Raw genomic sequence first — 18,471 nt, forward strand, 5'->3', positions numbered from 1 at the left:
TTATTTAGAACAAAATACACAAAAGCATACAGACTGTATGTTTCCACTGATGTGACGTTCAGTAGGCAAAACCAAGCTTCCCAGGTGGCTCAGTGGTTAAGAATCCACCTGCGAATGAAGCAGACACGGGTGTGATCCCTGATCTGGGAAGATGCCGTATGCTGTGGGGCATAGGCCCATGTGCCAGAACCATTGAGCCTGAGGGCCCTCGAGCCCATGCTCCCCAACAAGAGGAGCCCCCGAAACGAGGAGCTCACACTCCACAATGACGAGCAGCCCCCATTCGCCGCAACTAGAGAAAAGCCTGTGCGCCCAGCAAAGACCCAGCACAGCCAAAAATGAATGAATAAAATCATAAATTTAAAAAAGAGAATAGGCAGAATGACAGATGAATGTACAGTGTCAATCAGTGGGGTTGGTGGTCAGAATAGCGGCTTCCTTTGGGGGTGCCAGGGAGCCCAATGGAGGCCGGAAGTCGTGGTCAGCATTTGGACCAGGTGGGGGTTACACAGGTGTAGACGAATGTGAAAATTCCTGGAGCCGTACTCGGAAAACGTTTGCATTTAATATATGTCACATTTGAATTAAAAAGTGAACAAAAGAGGAAATAGAACAGAAAAGCCAGACATCACCATCAAGAAATTTCTGAACACTCACGACGAAGAGAAAAATGCCAAAAGCATCCAAGAAGAGATAGAAGAGATACTGCCTGTAAAAGAACACGAGTCAGCCTGGCCACAGACTGCTCAGCAACGCTGTGCAGAGGAAGTCCTGGAACGGCTGCCGTGCCCACCCTTTCGGGCCTCTCCCACCTCGGGGCACCCCCCCGCCCAACCAGCGGGCTCAGACCAGGCCAGCTCTGCCCACACAGCTAAGTCTGAGCCCCTCCTCCGGCCACCCCCCAATGCCACCCCCCACCCCGTGTCCCCCGTCTCTCACCTCACGTGCCTTCCCCATCTCTCTCCAAACCCCTCACGCCAAGTCCAAGCGTCACCTCCTCCAGAAGCTGCTAGATCTGTGAGCCTGAGCTGGAGGCTCACCTCTCTTGCACCCACCCCCCGCAGCAGTGGTCACGATAGAGTAGAAAAGACCTTTGTATTCGATTACAAGTTAATTGGGGCTTCTCAGGTGGCGCTAGAGGTCAAGAACCCGCCTGCCAAAGCAGGAAATATAAGAGATGCAGTTTCTATCCCTGGGTCAGGAAGATCCCCTGGAGGAGGAATTAGCAACCCACCCCAATATTCTTGCCGGGAAAATCCCATGGACAGAGGAGCCTGGTGGGTTACAGTCCATGGGGTCACAAAGAGTCGGGCACGATAAACTGACTTAGCACGCACGCATGCACAAGTTAACCACAAAAGGGATGATGCCTATCAGCTTAAATGATACACCACGGCCCATCTCTGGGAACCCTGCTTCCCAGGTAATGTGAGTTAAGCTAAAAAACTTTTGCTCAGCTCACAGGAAACGTCCTGACCAGGCCCACCAGTGAATGGCTGTGGGAAGGAAGAAAGGTAACGTGTCCCCTCAAGCATCTGGTGGAAACCAGGACTTTACCCCTCCCGTTTCAGTATGAGAGAAGCCTGAAGGGACCTTCCTGGTGGTCCAGTGGTTAAGAATCCACCTTGCAATGCGGGGGACTTGGGTTCGATCCCTGGTCAGAGAACTAAGATTGCATGTGACGCGGAACAAATGAGCCCTTGTGCCTGAACTACAGAGTTCATGCGTCTCAATGAAAGATCTGCAGGACTCAACAAGGATCCCATATGCCTCACCTAAGACCCAACACAGCCAGAAAATAAAAAAGGAAAAGAAGCCTGAACTCTAGCTCAGGGAAGATGGTTCTCTGGGACACTAATCCACCACCTTCTCGGTGTGCTGGCTGTCCAAAAAAATTGCTGTTCTCTGCCCCAACAGTTCGTCTCCCCATTTATTGGCCTGTCCTGCTGCAAGCAGTAAGACTCAGCAACAGTGACCTCTGGGACCTCTGTCTTTCCCGCTCTGCACAAGGGGCAGCACAGCCTCTGGACACAGGCAGACCCAGCTGGGGTGGCAGCTCTGCCTCTCACCTGCCGGGTGACCTGGGACAAGCCTCACCTCCCAGCCTCAGTTTCCCCGTCTGTAAAGTGGGGATAGCTACTCCACTTGGCTATAGGTGGGAGCCTGTGTGGGAAGCACCCAAGACCTCACCTGGCACATCGTAGACCCTCCGGGAGAAGCACCCGTCAGCTGGGAGAGCCAGGCTGCTCATGGGACTGGCAGAAGCCTCCTCCTGGGGCCCTTGGCATTCTGGGCAGGGAGCCAGGCTCCAAGGACTCCTGTAGAGATTTAATTTATGACACCTTTCTGATTCGGTGGTTTCAGACACATGCGGCTGAAGGATAAAAATAAAACCCATTGGAGACGTCTGCCCTGATTCAACAGGGGGAGGGTTTCAACCACAGACAGAGGAGCCCTATCAGGGTGGATGGATGCCTGGGACTTGGGAGGGAGTGCCAGCCCCTTGGGCCTGAGTCAACTCCGAACCAGAAGTCAGACTCTGCCCCAGACCACGGCGATGCGTCCCCCGAGCTAATAATAAACACCTCGCCACCACGGGACAGCTGAGGAAACAGAGGCTCGGTGCAGCAGAGACATGAGCTCTGACCCACGCCTGTACGGCTTGTGCACGCTCCACGGGGCTGAGGCTTCTAATCGAAGCTCTGGAAGGTTCTCGGTCTCCAGGGCCGGATCCCCAGCCCAGGCCCGGGTGTGACAGGTTGGCAGCCAGGCGCAGGGGCAGCCCAGGGCGGACACACTGCAGACTCAGTCCTCTCCCGTCTCCATCCACACCTGTCTGTACGTCCTGTTCGGGTTTCTCTGCGGGGCTCACCTGCTCTCGGAGCTGGCAGCCTGCAGAGATGCCTTCTGAAGCTCAGATCTTGTTCAGGGCCTGAGGCCTGTGAATGCCTTTGAAACCGGAGAGAAGGGGGCAGGGCACAGCCTCTGAAACAATGACAGAGCCCATGATGACCCGACATAAACTGGTTAGAACCAACTGGGTCCAAGATGGTGGAAGATTCAACTTCCAGAGGACCTTGAGCCTCTTTATATGCTTATTGTGACTCTTATCTACACGGCATGGCCAGGGGCGCCATGACAGTCCAGAGGCCGGCCATAAAAGGCCAAAAACTGAGCAGTGGCCCAATTCCTAAAAACCTCCGCCCCTTTACCAAGACAGTTGGAATAAACCTCCCACTCGTTGCTGTTGTTGAGTCACTAAGTCGTGTCCGACTCTTGAGACCCCATGGACTGCAGCCCACCAAGCTCCTCTGTCCATGAGATTTTCTAGACAGGGATACTGGAGTGGGTTGCCATTTCCCTCTCCAGGGGGTCTTCCCGATCCAGGGATTGAACCCGGGTCTCCTGCATTGATAGGTGGATTCTTTACCACTGAGCCACCTGGGAAGCCTCCCACTAATTATCCAGCTTATAAAAAACTAACCACCCCATTTTCCGGGGCCTCTTGCCTTCTGAGATGGCCCACACTCTGTGGCTTGTGTTTCTCCCAAGGCCCACCTTGCTTTTGAGACAGATCGCATTCTGTCTACGGAATGTGTCTCTCTCTAAATCCACACATCACTTTATCTCGCACTGAAATCTTTCCGCGACGAAACATATAGAACCTGGGCTTCATTAAGTCCTGAGACCAGGTATGCAATTTTAATTAAAGGACAGTGGGCTCAAGTCCCTATCTGGGTTTTGGCTGGGTGCAAACTCCATCTGAGTCATGCGGTTTCACCTCCACTGCCAGCACCACCCAACAGGAACACCCTCCGAGCTGGGCCTGGAGCTGGATGTCACGATGCTTCCCCATGACAACACACCCACCCACAGACTGCAGAAATCAGTGTCAACCAGTCAGGCCCCCTCGGGCTCTGCTGAGGCTAGGACCACCCCCATTGGGGTAGAGTGGCTTTGAAGAGAACTCTCTAGCATTCAATAGAGTGGGGGTAACGGTGAAATTGGAGGCAAGTGGCTGGGCCCTCATGCGTACAGGTAGACCCAAAACCCCGAGTGTGGGAGAGCACTCTCCTTAGGGGTTTCTCCAGGGTCTATCTGCAGCTCAACGTGGTTGGATTTTCAGAGGCCAATCAATGTTTGTGGTCCACACAAATCCAAAGAGTCCCCAAGGCCTCAGACATGTCCCTAAAGAAGGTCAAGGGCTACAGGCCAGCCACTGGCCTCCGAAATTGCCCTCACTTTCAGGGCATCCTCCTGAATCCGAACCCCATGCCCACACCCAGGACACCCCTTCACCACCACCCAAACAGCCCTGGCAGTGTGTCATCAGCTGCGAAGACTTTAGACGTGGCCCACCTTGCACCTAGCAGCTGGCCTCACCCGCAGCGTGGAAGATGGGCTGGAAACGTGAAATGCCTGTTGTTGGCGTGGCAGGAAGAGGATCGGAAAAGGAGGCGAGGTTTCTTATGCAAAACCTGTAAAAATAAAACGTATTTAGATTCCTCTCTAGAAATGTATCTGCCTAAATACACCCACACTGGAGAGTATTCTGATCAACTTCCCTACGTGCTGCAAGAGTTCCCGTGTCGGCGTGTCCCTGCGTGTCCGGGTGAATATGTGTCTCTGAGTGCATCTGGGAGCCTGGCATCTTGCTGGGGGTGTGTGTGTGTGTGTGTGTGTGTGTGTGTGTGTGTGTCCTTGCATAAGCGAATGCTCTGGAGAAGGGCTGGAAGGATGTTTTCCAAGAGGGGAGGGCTGGGATCACTTCCAGGAGGAGGGGCTGTGGTTCCAGGATTGTTATTTTAATGCTTATGCCCCGAGTTTTACAAACACAGATCAAGTGAAACAATAAAAAATGTCTATATGCCTTGGAGAAGGAAATGGCAACCCATCCCAGTATTCTTGCCTGGAAAATCCCATGGACAGAGGAGCCTGGTGGGCTACAATCCATGGGATCGCAGAATTGGACACAGCTTAGTGACTAAACAATAATGTGTTATATATGAAAGTTGTGAAGAATAAATCCTAAGAATTCTCATCACAAGGGAAAGATTTTTTTCTATCTCCTTAATTTTGTATCTTTATGAGAGGATAGATGTTTATTTCATGATGTAAGTCAAATCATTATACAATACTGTATGTCAGTTATATCTCAATACAACTGAAATAAAAATACATCAGAAAAAATCTATATGGGCAAAATGTTGCCGGCCTTTTCAGCAAACAATCTCTGTGCTCAGTCATGTCGGCTCTTTCTATTCATGGGATTCTCCTGGAGTGGATGGCCATATCCTCTTCCAGGGGATCTTCCCGACCCAGGGATTGAATTCATGTCTCTTAAGTCTCCTCCATTTTCAGGTAGATTCTTTCCAACTAGTGCTAACTGAGAAGCCCCTGACAAGGGATGTTGCCCACCGTTAAGGGATCAGACCCAGCAGCCGCCCATACAATGCGCCTTGAGGGGATTCAAGATAGAGAAAAACTGGATACTGGCCTGAGATAGTCAAGATGCATATCTAAGGAATAATTTCATTGAGCCCAGACTGCTGCACCTTCCTATACACAGAAAGGCACTAAAATCATTAACTTGAGAGGCCTGGTTTTTGTTACTAGCAGTAATCTTTTGATGTTCGACTACATTTTTATTTTCACAAATAAAATCTGAAAATAAAAATTTCACATTTTAAAAATTTCGTTTTTATTTATTTTATTTTAAAAACTCCTATATAGCCTGGCTTCTCCCTTACCCCTTTGGAACAGTTCCTTGGGGCTATCTGAGGCTATAATGCATAATTATATATATTATTTATATTCATTATATACATAATACATTTATTATATATAATATATTATATATAATTATATAATATAATTGAGAGGCACTGAGTTATCTCCCATGCTATATAACATAATCCTCAACCTTGAGGTTTTGCATTTTTTCCCATTGTCATCTAATTGAATGTTTTAAAGCCCGGGCTAAGGCTCACCCTTCTTCACCCCCAAGGTCCGCCTGCGCCCCCTGCTGGTTGGAAAGGCAGCCAGCCTCCCCTGCTCTTGCTGGGTCATCATGGACCCTGGCCTTTTGCCCCTGGACAGAGGCAACCCAGCCCAGCCTCTGCCTTGAACCTTTGCCCTTTCCTCACCGGGTCCTCACCTGGAGGCTTCCCTGAGGGGAGGGCCCCCCATCCTACCTTCCCACAAGCAAGCAGCCAGAGGTAAGAAGGCTCCAGAGGGCAGAATCCCTGGTCCTGTGCATAGCTGGGGAGTAGGGGAAGGGGTAGAGGGGTAGGGGGAAGGGGTGGGGGGAGGAGGGTACTGCAGGAAGAGAGAAAATTTGCTTTGGGGGCCCCTCTCCCCATCTCCTTGACTGGGGCCTGGAGAGCTGAGAGCCCTGAGCATGGCCCAGGGAGGGGCCTCTGGTCCCCCTCCCCCAGATGAGGACAGATGGGCAGGCAGAGAAGGGGAAAAGAATGGCCATGAGTTTGAGCAAACTCCAGGAGACAGTGAAGGACAGAGAACCCTGGCGTGCTGCAGTCCATGAGGTCCCAAAGAGTCGGGTCCAATTTAGCGACTGAATCACAACAGGAATCCATTTAAGAGTGAATTTCCCATCAGCATTTCTTCTTGGGCCCCTGCTTCTGGGGCTAACTCCATAGGGGCTGAAACAGGGACACCTGTACTTCAGCAAAGAGCAAAGGGGGCGGCACCTGAGACCTTGAAGGAGACAAGCGCACCTGGCAAGCCCGTCGATGACTGGATCAGGGGAGGTGGTCAAGCCTCCAGTTGGCCCTGCCAGGGAAGCTGAGCTTGCCCCGTCACCAGTGGAGTGCAGGAACGGCCTGCTTGAGGAGGTGAAAGCCGCAAGCATGACCAATAGAACCAAGACTAATCCTTGTGCTGAGTTCCTCACCCCTGGGCCTAGGGCCCTGGCTCACTCAGCCCTCCCTGCCTCCCTGGCATGGACTGCGGGTTTCAAACCCCATTCACAGATTCGCTGACCCTCGCTCTGTTCATCTCTCCGCCACAGGGAGAGATTTACTCAGGGGTCAGCACAGGGTCTCGTCGAGGGTGGACTGAAGGCCCAGAGCCCACGTCCTGCACCTGCTCCGAAAGGTGTCTCCAGGGCTCGCTAGCAGACTGCCTCTCCCATCCAGCCGCCGCCCACGGCAGGCCCTGGATGCTCCAATGCAAAGCCTTTGCTCTGGCGGTTCCCTCTGCCTGGAATACCCTCACTTAGACCTGGTCAAAGTCCCCTTGACCTGTCTAAGGCTAATCCTTTGGTGAAGCTTCCCTAGACCCCTCCCTGGAGCTGGGATTTCCTTGGCCTGGACAGGTCAGCTTATCTCTGGGTCCTCAGTGCCTACATGGGGTATACAGCAGTTGCCTAATAGGTGCTGGCTGAGTGCATTTCTCATCCACTCCCTGTATGAAGACTCGGCCTGCACTTGGAGCCTCAGTCTCCCATCTGTGGAAGGGATCTTGGGAAAAAGAGGGACTTCAGGAGGGACTTCAGGACCACCGAGAACCCACCCCCTAGGAGCCCAGGGACTGAGACACCAGCCAGAGATTTCGACATGGGGGTTCTGGAGCACAACGGGGGGATGTTTCCCCACATCAAAACGAAGCCCAGGGCTGCCCCACTTGCCAATGCAGGAGACACGGGTTCGATCCCTGGTCTGGGAAGATCCCACGTGCTGAGGGGCAACTGAGCCTGTGAGTCACAATGACCAAGCCCACGCGCCTCAGTTACTGAAGCCCGCACAGCCTAGAGCCAGCACTCCACAACAAAAAGAGGCCACCGCAATGAGAAGGCCACACGCTACAACGAGAAAGGAGCTCCCGCTCGCCGCAACCAGAGAAGAGCCCACGCAGCATGGAGACCCGACATGGCCATAAATAAATGAATAAAATTATTATTATTAAAAAAAAAAAAAAAGGCCAAGCACAGGGGCATCTTGGCATGTCTTACCTCCTGAGTATCTACCCCAGACCGCAGGGGAGGAGAGCGGAGTCCTGGACACCCAGCCCAGGCAAGGAGCAGACACGTCGGTGACCTGGGAGTGGGTGTGGTGGGGCAGGGCCCCGGGACTCCAAGAGGCAACAGAAGGCACCCTTCTGGGGTGAGCCAAGGATGTTGCCAGGGGCATTTATAAACAGCCAAGCCGAACCACAGACACCAGCGACCAGTGAAATGAACTCCCTGACGTTCTCTGCTGTCCTGATTTCCACTTTCAGAGCAGCTGCCAACAATGGAGTTGAGTCAGGTCACATTCTCCTACCAAAAAAAAACAACCAGAATGGGTCAAGTTCCCTCAACCAAGACTCACTATTAACTAATCACATGCCATGTGCCAGGCCCCAGGGACGGGGGTACAATCCTTATTGTTGTTGTTTAAAAAAATATATTTTTTGGCTGCTCTGAGTCTTAGTTGTGGCCTGTGAGCTCTAGGTCCCCGACCAGGGAGCGGACCTGGGCCCCCTGTATTGGGAGCTCTAGAGTCCTCTAGCCACTGCACCACCAGGGAAGTCCACCTGTTGTTGTTATTGTTATTAGTACAATAACACAAGTGTGAAAGTGTGAGTCGCTCAGTCGTGTCCAACTCTTTGGAACCCCATGGACTGTAGCCCGCCAGGCTCCTCTGTCCATGGGATTCTTCAGGCAAGAATACTGAAGTGGGTTGCCATTCCCTTCTCCAGGGGATCTTCCTGACCCAGGGATTGAACCTGGGCCTCCTGTATTGCAGGCAAATTCTTTACCGTCTGAGTCACCAGGGAAGCCCCATAATAACATATGGATAACATAATAATGTTGAGTGAAAGAAGCCCGACCCAAGAGAGCAGACTGTGTGATTCCATTGATATAAAGTGCAAAAAGCAGGGGAAATTAATCTATGGTGGTAAAAGTCAGAATAGCATTTGCTCTTGGTAGACTTTTGGGGCTGAAATGTACTTTAACTTGACTGGTGTGGAATCACAGTGTGGACATGTGGAAGAATTCATCTGACTGCTCACTTAAGATTTTACACTTTAATCTAAATACACCAATAAAGCTAATATAATAACAGTATAGAAAACATTAATGCTCGTTCCCTGTATTTGAGCCGCTTCCAGGGCTGGCAGGCAGGACTGTCTCCACCAAAGACTCCTTGCTACCCAGCATAGGGGAGCTGCCTGGCAACGACTCTCCGTTCGTCTTCACAACTTCTGCAACCGTGGAGACTGCAGTTGGGTTAAAGTGGGCCTTGTCTGAGCCCGGCGCTCTTCTCAGGAAGCTCTGTGGCCACTGCTCCCCTAGGAAGGGTGGCAGAGACCTGGGTCCGAGGATGGAGCCTGGGCTTCCAGTGGCCTGGTACCCCTGCCTGCGCAGTCAGGCTGTGGGGGCCCAGAGGAGAGGAGGACTCATGCTTCCAGGAGGAGGTGCTGTTCAGGCTGAGCGTTTAGACCAGTGGTGAGGCTTATTTTCCATTTTTATTTTATGGTTAATGTTTATTTTTATTTATTTACTTAGTTGGTGGCACAGGTCTTACTTGCTGCATGTGGGATCTAGGTCCCTGACCGAGGACGCTGACCAGGGAGTGAACCCGGGGCCCCTGCAATGGGGACTTCTGGGAAATCCAGGGTCCTGAGAACCTTCCAGAAGGCCTGAATAGGATGTTATCAAATGGGATTTGCTTGGAGCTAGTGTCAGCCACGCCAAGATGCACAGAAGAGGTTGGAGAAAGATGAGCACCAAGGCAGGATGCCGTCTCCCTCCACTATCTGCTCGCCCCCACCGCCCCCCGCCCCCCCCCCCGCCCCACACCAACACAGAGCTTTGTGTGCCCGGAATCCAGGCGACACACTGGAGCTGCTCCACCCAGGCAGCTCCTGCTGCGATCACTGGCAAGGACATGGGACACCTCCTCCAACTGGCCCCAGAGAGGACAGGGACTCTGTTGGCAGCCCCAGCAAGGACTTATGGTTCAGAGGGAAAATTTAAAAAAATCAAGATGCCCTTGAAGTCCATCTGGGGTGTGACCACTGGGACTGTGGGATAGGAAAGACTTTTGTTTTGATTTAGAAAGCTGTCACTACATCCGGGGGCATCTTAAAACCCATGACATGTTAGACACAGTGTTGTTGCTGCTGTGTCATTCAGTCGTGTGCCCACTCTGTGTGACCCCATGGACTGTAGCCTGCCAGGCTCCTCTGTCCAGGGAATTCTCCAGGCAAAAATACTGGAGTGGCTTGCCATTTCCTTCTCCAGGAATTCTTCCCTACCCAAGGATCACACCCTGGTCTTCTGCATTGCAGGCAGATTCTTTACCATCTGAGCCACCAGGGAAGCCCATTGTGTACATGTATATGATATAAATTGATGTGTTTATCCTGATACTTGTTTTCATTTAAAATTATATTGTGATAAGGATGGGGAGAGAAGGAAGGAGAAAGGAAAGACATGAGAGTGTCATCACCGGGGCTTTCCTGGTGGCCCAGTGGCTGAGACTCCAAACTCCCAACAGGGTGCCTGGGTTTGATCCCTGGTCAGGGAACGAGCTCCCACGTGCTGCAAGCAACAGCTTGAATGAGTGAAAGTTGCTCAGTCGTGTCTGACTCTCTTTGACCCCAAGGACTATACAGTCCATTGAATTATCTAGGCCAGAATAATGGAGTGGGTAGCCTTTCCCTTCTCCAGGGGATCTTCCCAACCCAGGGATCGAACCCAGGTCTCCTACATTGCAGGCAGATTCTTTACCAACTGAGCTATCAGGGAAGAGTTTGAATGCTGCAACTAAAAAACCCTACATGTTGCAACTTAGCCCTGGTGAAGCCAAATAACTAACTAAATAAAAATTGTAAATGTTATCACTATTCATAGCTGGGAGTCAATACATCTCCTTAGAGAAATAAAGGATTAAGTGTGTTATATGCATTTACAGAGGTAATCGTCAGTACACAGCTACAAAATTTCCAAAATATCAGAAGAAATGCTTGCACTTGAATTAAGCAAATATTTTATAAACTACAAGAATAGAAAACATAAAATAAGATGACTTCACTGAATCCAAGATTCGTCACATCAATATATATAAACTCATCTGGAAAGGGACATGGCTGTCAGACAGTTCACATTCAACTCTAAGCTGGAGGTAAAAGTGACTCCCAAACCAGAAGCCTCAGAAAGAATGCAAATAAAAGGAAGGTGCAAGGGATAACAAGCAAATGCAAACAAACAGAAAGCAGGGGTCAAGTTCAAGGCAAAACCTTAAGTGGGCCAAGAGGCGCACCTTGTAATGAGAAGGAGCGCGAGTCCCAGTGAAGCCGCCACAGATCTAACGGGCACAAAGCTGCATTCATGAATAATCCTGCATCAAGCAACAGAGTCCACACTCGTACAATAAAAGAAATAGAAGGAGGAAGAGTAAAATGCACATCAGTAGTAGGAAATTTTAATTCATCTCACACAGATATGTACAAAAAATGAAGACTAAAGAAGACAATAATATAATTATTAAGATAGATTTAATTTATATAAAACTGTACTTTAAAACCAGGCTGCTGCTTTGCAGATGGACATCTGAACATTCACAAAGACTGACCACATATTAGACCACATTTTTGAAAAAACTAATACATTCCAAAAAGTAAATATAGAACAGACAACATTCTCCAATCACAATGTAAATAGAAGTAGAAATTATAACCAAACTACAAAACAAAAAGGTGTTACTACCTATAAATTTTAAAACCCTCAAATTGTTCTTACAAAAGAAAATCAGGTCAAAATTTCAGAATATCTAGAAAACAATTACAACTGAAACACTGTGTATGAGAACCCAAGAACCTACAGCTAAATGAGTACTCAGAAGGAAATTCATAGCTTTAAATACTTCTTTTTTTATTTTTAACTTATTTTTAATGGAAAAATAACTGCTTTACAATATTGTGTTGGTTTCTGCCATACAGCAACATGAATCAGCCATAGGTATGCTGCTGCTGCTAAGTCGCTTCAGTCGCGTCCGACTCTGTGCGACCCCATAGACGGCAGCCCACCAGGCTGCCCCGTCCCTGGGATTCTCCAGGCAAGAACACTGGAGTGGGTTGCCATTTCCTTCTCCAATGCATGAAAGTGAAAAGTGAAAGTGAAGTCGCTCAGTCGTGTCTGACTCTAGCGACCCCATGGACTGCAGCCTACCAGACTCCTCCGTCCATGGGATTTTCCAGGCAAAAGTACTGGAGTGGGGTGCCATTGCCTTCTCCAAGCCATAGGTATACATGGGTTTAAATATTTCTATTAATAAGGATGAATAGAAATTAATGAACTAAGTATCTAACTCAAACTAGAGGTTAAAATACACCACTACCCACAAAATCCTAATAGAAATAGAACGACAGAAATAAAGATAAAAGTATAAAATGATTTTGAAGGAAAAAAAAAAGTAGAACTACTTCAAGTAAAATAAATCCAGTAGAAATAATTTTTTTTTAATTGAAAATAGTAGGAATTCCCTGGCAGTCCAGGGGTGGGAAATGGAGGCTCTCACTGCAGAGGGCCCGAGGTTAAAGTCCTGATCAGGGAACTAAGATCCCACATGAGTGAAAACAGCTTAAATCAGTAGTTGGTCTAGTCAAGAAAAGATAGGAATAAAATACAAAAACACTACAGAAAGTGGTTAAGTGGAGATAAACTGTTCACTGCACACCTTTTGGTGCCTTTGTGTGCGTGCTAAGTCCATTTCAGTCGTGTCAGACTCTTTGGGACCCCATGGACTGTAGCCCACCAGGCTCCTCTGTCCATGGGATTCTCCAGGCAAGAATACTGGCGTGGGTTGCCACGCCCTCCTCCAGGGGATCTTCCCAACCCAGGGATGGAACCTGCGTCTCTTATGTCTTATGTCTCCTGCATCTGCAGGTGGTTCTTTATACTAGGGCCTCCTTGGCGACTTCGGAGCTACACTTTTGCCTGGAGAGAGGCCACAGTGAGACAACTCAGTAACCATCAGTTTTTGTGTTGTGTTTTGACAAAGGCGTTGCTCCCACCGGGGTGAGTGGCCTCTGCAGCAGAACAAGCCAAGCTTTGCCTTGCCCTTTCCTTAGTTTTGATTCTCAAACGCTGCCTGCCGTTTTCACAGGATGAATACTGAGTACAGAGAATCCTCCCTTGGATGCTTTCTAAGGAACATCTTCCTTACCCTGGGGCCGCCTGACAGATTGAGGCCAGTCACTGGTCCCCCTCCGTAACCAGTCATTGGTCCAGATGGGGGTTCAGAGGGGTCAGAGGACGCGGCCGGTTTCCCAGCCCTCACAAGGCACCACTTCCCTGGAAGAGGCTTCCCTGTCTGCATCTCCTCCCGGTCAGTTGCCAGTGGGCCAACTTCAGCCCTAAGACTCTTGAGAGTCCCTTGGCTACAAGGAGACCCAACCAGTCCATCCTAAAGGCGATCAATCCTGGGTGTTCATTGGAAGAACTGATGTTGAAGCTGAAACTCCAATACTTTGGCCACCTGATGCAAAGAGCTGACTCATTTGAGAAGACCCTGATGCTGGGAAAGACTGAGGGCAGGAGGAGGAGACCACAGAGGATAAGATGGTTGGATGGCATCACCGACTCAATGGACATAGGTTTGGGTAGACTCTGGCAGTTGGTGAAGGATAGGGAGGCCTGGCGTGCTGCGGTTCCTGGGGTTGCAAAGAGTTGGACTCAACTGAGCGACTGAACTGAACAGAAAAACTTTAGCCCTTTACTTCGCCTTCATGGACCCGCAACGAGCCTGGGCCCCTGGCTGGGTAAGGGAACCCTGCCCTCTGTAAATCAAAGTGTGACAGTCGCTCAGTCAAGTCCGACTCTTTATAACTGTTCAGTCCATGGAATTCTCCAGGCCAGAATACTGGAGGAGTAGCCTTTCCCTTTTCCAGGGGATCTTCCCAACTCAGGGATCGGACCCAGGTCTCCCCCATTGCAGGCGGATTCTTTACCGGCTGAGCCAGAAGAAACCTCCCCAAATAAGGATGCTTCAGAAGAAGAGGAAAGCGCAGAGTCCTGGGGAGCCCCAGGGAGTCTAGCCATGGGGCTTCAGGGAAGGCTTCCTAGAGGACGCGGCGAGCACGACGCTGAGACTCAGAAGTCCCGGACCTCACAAAGGGGCAGGGTGAGTGTTAGTGGGGAGGACAGAGGCCTTGTAATTCCAAAGGCTCCCATAGACCCCTACACTCCCACTCTCAGGGCCTTGGAACTCGGGCCCAGCAGAGCAGGATTGCACAAGGGACACCCTGACAGACCACACGGGAAACGACCGCTGTCCGCGGACACCGGACCGCCTCGGTCAACACACGAGTCAGAGTAAGTTCACAGAAATGGGTCATTTGGCCAAGTGGACGGCCGGAGAATGGCTGACGGTCAACCCGCGACCGCCCGCACTAGTGACTTCCCCGAAGGCCCGGGCCGCCCCTTTGCCGCCCCCTGCCGGCCGATCTGTCAGCGCCTCTCCAGGCGGCCGAGCTCGCGAACCGCCCGGGTCCAGGGGCACGGCCAGCGCGGGGATTGGCCTCCCCGGGTCACGTGCCACCGCCCCGAGCCAACCAGCGGAGGAGGCGGGGTCTCGCGCTGCGCGTCTCCGGCCGGGCGGGGCTGGGGGGGGGGGCGACGCAGCTGTTAGCTCCGCCTCCTCGCTGCGCCCCTAGGCTTCAGACCCCCGCACCTTGGAGCTGCAGCTCCCGCCTTTTCTTCCTCACTTAGCGGCGGAGCAAGCTTTCCAGACTCGTCAGTGGCTTTTTTGGGGGATAAAGACACAAATCCTCGCTGGGCCCCGAAGCCCTGGGGACCCGAGCCCTGCGGCCTCCCGGCCTCCCCCCTCCTCTTCCCCGCCCGCCCCTCCGCCCCAGCCATCCTGGCCTTCTGCCGCACCCTACCTTGCCCCGGGCTTTGGCCCAGCCTGCGCCCCGGGCCTAGCCAGTCCTGCTCCCCGGGCCTAGCCACTCCTACCCCCCCGCTCCCCCTCCGCCTTCTCCAGCCCCAGTCTCTCCTCTGCTGCAGCTGCCCTCCCCAGCTCCGCGCACCCGGGCCAACTCCCAGATCAAGGCCCGGGGGAAATTTGGCCCTCGCCGCCGCCTCCGGGGTCCACAGCCCCACCCCCCGTCATGTGATCAAGAACAGGCCTTACTTCCCCGGACTCCAATGGCTCAGCTCTGACCCCACCACTGCCCTGAGGAACCCCAGATGCGGAGCCTTGAGTTCAAACCCAGCCCTCTAACGGACACATCTGTGGCCGCCCTGGGAGATCAGCCCATCCGTGTGCTTGCAAAACAGCCCAGCCTGCTTTGGGAGAACGCTGCTGATTTGCCAGCATGAGCTGGGGCTGCTTGGTGGACGTTGAACCTCCCCTGCCCTCCCTGCAAGGTCAGACACGTGAAAAAGTTCATTAAGGACTTATTAACATTCTCTGTTAGGCTCAAACTTCAGCACCATCTGATAGTGAAAAGAACCAGTCTTAAGCATGAGTCGGGTCGCCCTGACCACATGGCCTTCTACCCATCCTCAGCAGCAGGCCCGGGGGGCTGTGGGGCTCAGCACCATCTCAAGTTTGAACTCTGGCTCAGCTCTGCATCATGTGTGACCTTGGGGAAGTGATTTCAACTCTTTGATCCTCTGTTTTGTTTCTGCTTTTAAGTTTTATTTCCAATGAAGTTAGTAACAGGTACACATTTTTTAAGGACAAACAGAACTACAAGGCTTATGATGGAAAAATGGCAGTTTCCTGACCCCATCCCACCTCAAGTCCTCCCCTTAGAGGCAGACATATGAGCTGGCTGTTTCTTCTGACTCTCACCTCTTTATGTGTGATAGGCTTGTACTGACAATTATATTTTCACTTTTAGATAGAGTCCAATGGCAACCCATTCCAGTATTCTTGCCTAGAGAATCCCCTGGACAGAGGAGCCTGGTGGGCTGCTGTCCTTGGGGTTGCAAAGAGTCGGACACGACTGAAGCAACCTAGCACACATGCAGCATTGGAGAAGGAAATGGCAACCCACTCCAGTGTTCTTGCCTGGAGAATCCCGTGGACAGAGGAGCCTGGTGGGCTGCCGTCTATGGGGTTGCACAGAGTCAGACACGACTGAAGCGACTTAGCAGCAGCAGCAGATAGAATCCAATGACTGCCCGCTGCTGAAAGATGAGGACCTGTTTCTGTTAGACCTGACACCCCCACACTTGTTCCCCTGCTCTGTCCTCCCAGGGCGATCACAGCCCTTTAGGTCTCTCTCACTTGTGACAGGTGCTGTCTCCTCAGGCCTGGTGTGAGGCTAATATGACCTCCTGGATCCTAGCAACACTCAAACAGTGCGTGGCCCGCGGCGGGTGCTCAATAACTATAGGCCTTCATTGATAAATACCATTGAATGGTTCAGGTATATTTTAAAATTACGAGCAGTTTCAAACATCCACAAAAGCAGAGAGAACTCAACAGTCTGATGAATCAGCTACAGCTACGTCAACCCACAAGCCTAAGGGCAACCATTTAATGAGTTTTTCCTCCATCATTTCTAACATAATTGAAAATGGATTTGTATACCCCTAACCTTTTAATTTTTTAAAATTTTATTTATTTACTTATGGTTGTGCTGGGTCTTCACTGCTGCACGCAGGCTTTCTCTTTGGAGGAAATCATAAGACTCAGTTAGATAAAAAGTCTTCAGTGAGTGGTGAGCTATACCATGTCCATAGATTGGAAAACAACATTATAAAGAGGTCCGCGTTCCCCTCATGATATATGAGTTCAATGCCATCCCAGTTAAAACCACAATGGGCTGTATCACAGAACCCTGCACTGGGCTTACTCCTGGGAGAAGGGAGGGTTGTGGGCAGGACAGGTCACAGCTCCTGGGGTTCAGCAGTGTTTGAGTGGGGAGGGGCTCTGGGATCGTTTTCAGGTAAAACTGGTCCATTGCCATTGGGCTTGTAAATTGATGCATCTCTTTGGGGGTAAAATTTCATATATCAAGATCTATGAAAATGCTCTAATGCTTTGGCCCTGTAATTGCTCTCCTGAGAATAATCCAAAAGAAAAAAATGTAATTTATTCCTTACCAATGTTATTTCTATTAATAATACTGAAAACTGGGAGAAAAAAGCCCCTCAATATCCAGCCATGCTGTTGGATTTCTGGCTCTGCCACTTACTGGCTACTTGACATCAGGCAAACCTCTCTTCTCTAGCTTTCCGTTTTCTCCTGCATGCAATGGAGGGAATGGTGCCCAGCCCTTGGGATGACTGGAAGATACCTGGCACCAAGCCAGCAGCCCCCTGAAGCCTTTTTAGAGTAAGCAAGTTCTGTGCTCCTGGGGAATGGCTCTCCCGAGGTTGATGCCACCAGTTGGGCTGGGCAACCAGCCCAGGTGCCCTGGAGACAACGTCCCCATGGCCCCAAAGCCCCTCCACCCCCATTTTGCTCTGCTCAGCGCTTCCCTCCCCTCTTCAACCCCACACCTGGCTTCCTGCACCCTAGCTCTGTTCTACCATCCACTTCCGATTCCCGAGCACTCACCTACGTGCCCCAGCCAGATCCAACTGCCACAGCTTGCCCGAGCAGACAGCAGCACCTGGCCACAGCTCAGCACCTGCTCACACACCTGCTGGCCCTGGGCTAGCCCTGCCGTCGGCGCAGCTGCCTGCCCACCCATTGTCACTCACGTCTGTTTGGAACTACCATTTCCGGCATTTCCTGTGCTCTGGCCGACTTGGTGAGAGAGAGGCGACCCCTGGCCTCTGGGCTCATGAATTCCTGGGTAAGTCAGTGACCAGCCTCCGGGCTGGTGTCTGTCTTCCACGAGGATGGCCTCCATGATCAGCTGAGCCCACCCGCCGCAGAGGCCCCCTGTCTAAGATCCCGGCCCGGTCCTGCTGAGGAGTGCTCCTCAGAGTCTCCACGTCCTGTGTGCTGAGCCCATGGATGCTATTGCAAAGTGACAGAAGACCATGTAGGAACTAGCAGGATGGGTCACACTGGGACTCTTTTTTTTGGATATTTTTCCTAGATAGCACAGAATAAGTCCATTTCAACTCAGAGGGGACTTACCCTAGGTCACATGGCGTTACCAGCAGAGCTAAATAGAATCCTGGTATCTGACTGTGGGCCAGGGCTCACCCCCTCTTCCCCCTGGCTCCAAGCTAAGGTGCTTTACATCAGGAACTTCACTTCATTCTTACAACTGCCCTGAAAGCCAGGACTGTTTTCCCACTGGGGCTCAGAGAGGTTCTGTCACTTGCCCAGGGTCACACAGCTACGTGGTAAGGAGTGATGAGGCAAAGGCTGCTCTGTTCTTTCTATTTGGTTTCTAGCTTAGGTTGCATTTAGGGCTCAGCCACAGAAGCACAGCATTTTTGAGCTGGAGGGGGCAGACTCTGGAGAAGTCCAGCTTGTCTGTGGTCAAAGCCCAGCAGGACGCAGAGGCGAGCTGGACTCTGTTGGGAGGCACAGACACGGTTCTCCC

The 18,471-nt window shown here is 51.3% G+C and overlaps 1 protein-coding gene and 1 long non-coding RNA gene across 2 annotated transcripts in view; one reads left to right on the plus strand and one right to left on the minus strand.

The window, feature by feature from the left end:
• Positions 1-409: 409 nt before the first annotated feature.
• LOC133234034 (uncharacterized) overlaps positions 410-18,471 on the minus strand; it is a 41,841-nt gene continuing 23,779 nt past the window's right edge. Inside the window, exons 3-4 of the mRNA XM_061394173.1 lie at positions 7,973-8,278; positions 410-4,478 (exon numbers count right to left, since the gene is read on the minus strand). Coding sequence (XP_061250157.1) covers positions 8,235-8,278 — 44 coding nt within the window. The 3' untranslated portion in view covers positions 410-4,478; positions 7,973-8,234. The remainder of the gene's footprint in view (positions 4,479-7,972; positions 8,279-18,471) is intronic.
• On the plus strand, positions 9,206-16,591 carry LOC133234591 (uncharacterized). Its single transcript, XR_009732194.1, has 2 exons — positions 9,206-9,451; positions 13,116-16,591. It is a non-coding gene; the product is annotated as an uncharacterized LOC133234591 (long non-coding RNA).

The sequence above is a fragment of the Bos javanicus genome, chromosome 21, assembly GCF_032452875.1.
Source record: "Bos javanicus breed banteng chromosome 21, ARS-OSU_banteng_1.0, whole genome shotgun sequence".
In the NCBI taxonomy this organism is placed as follows: domain Eukaryota; kingdom Metazoa; phylum Chordata; class Mammalia; order Artiodactyla; family Bovidae; genus Bos; species Bos javanicus.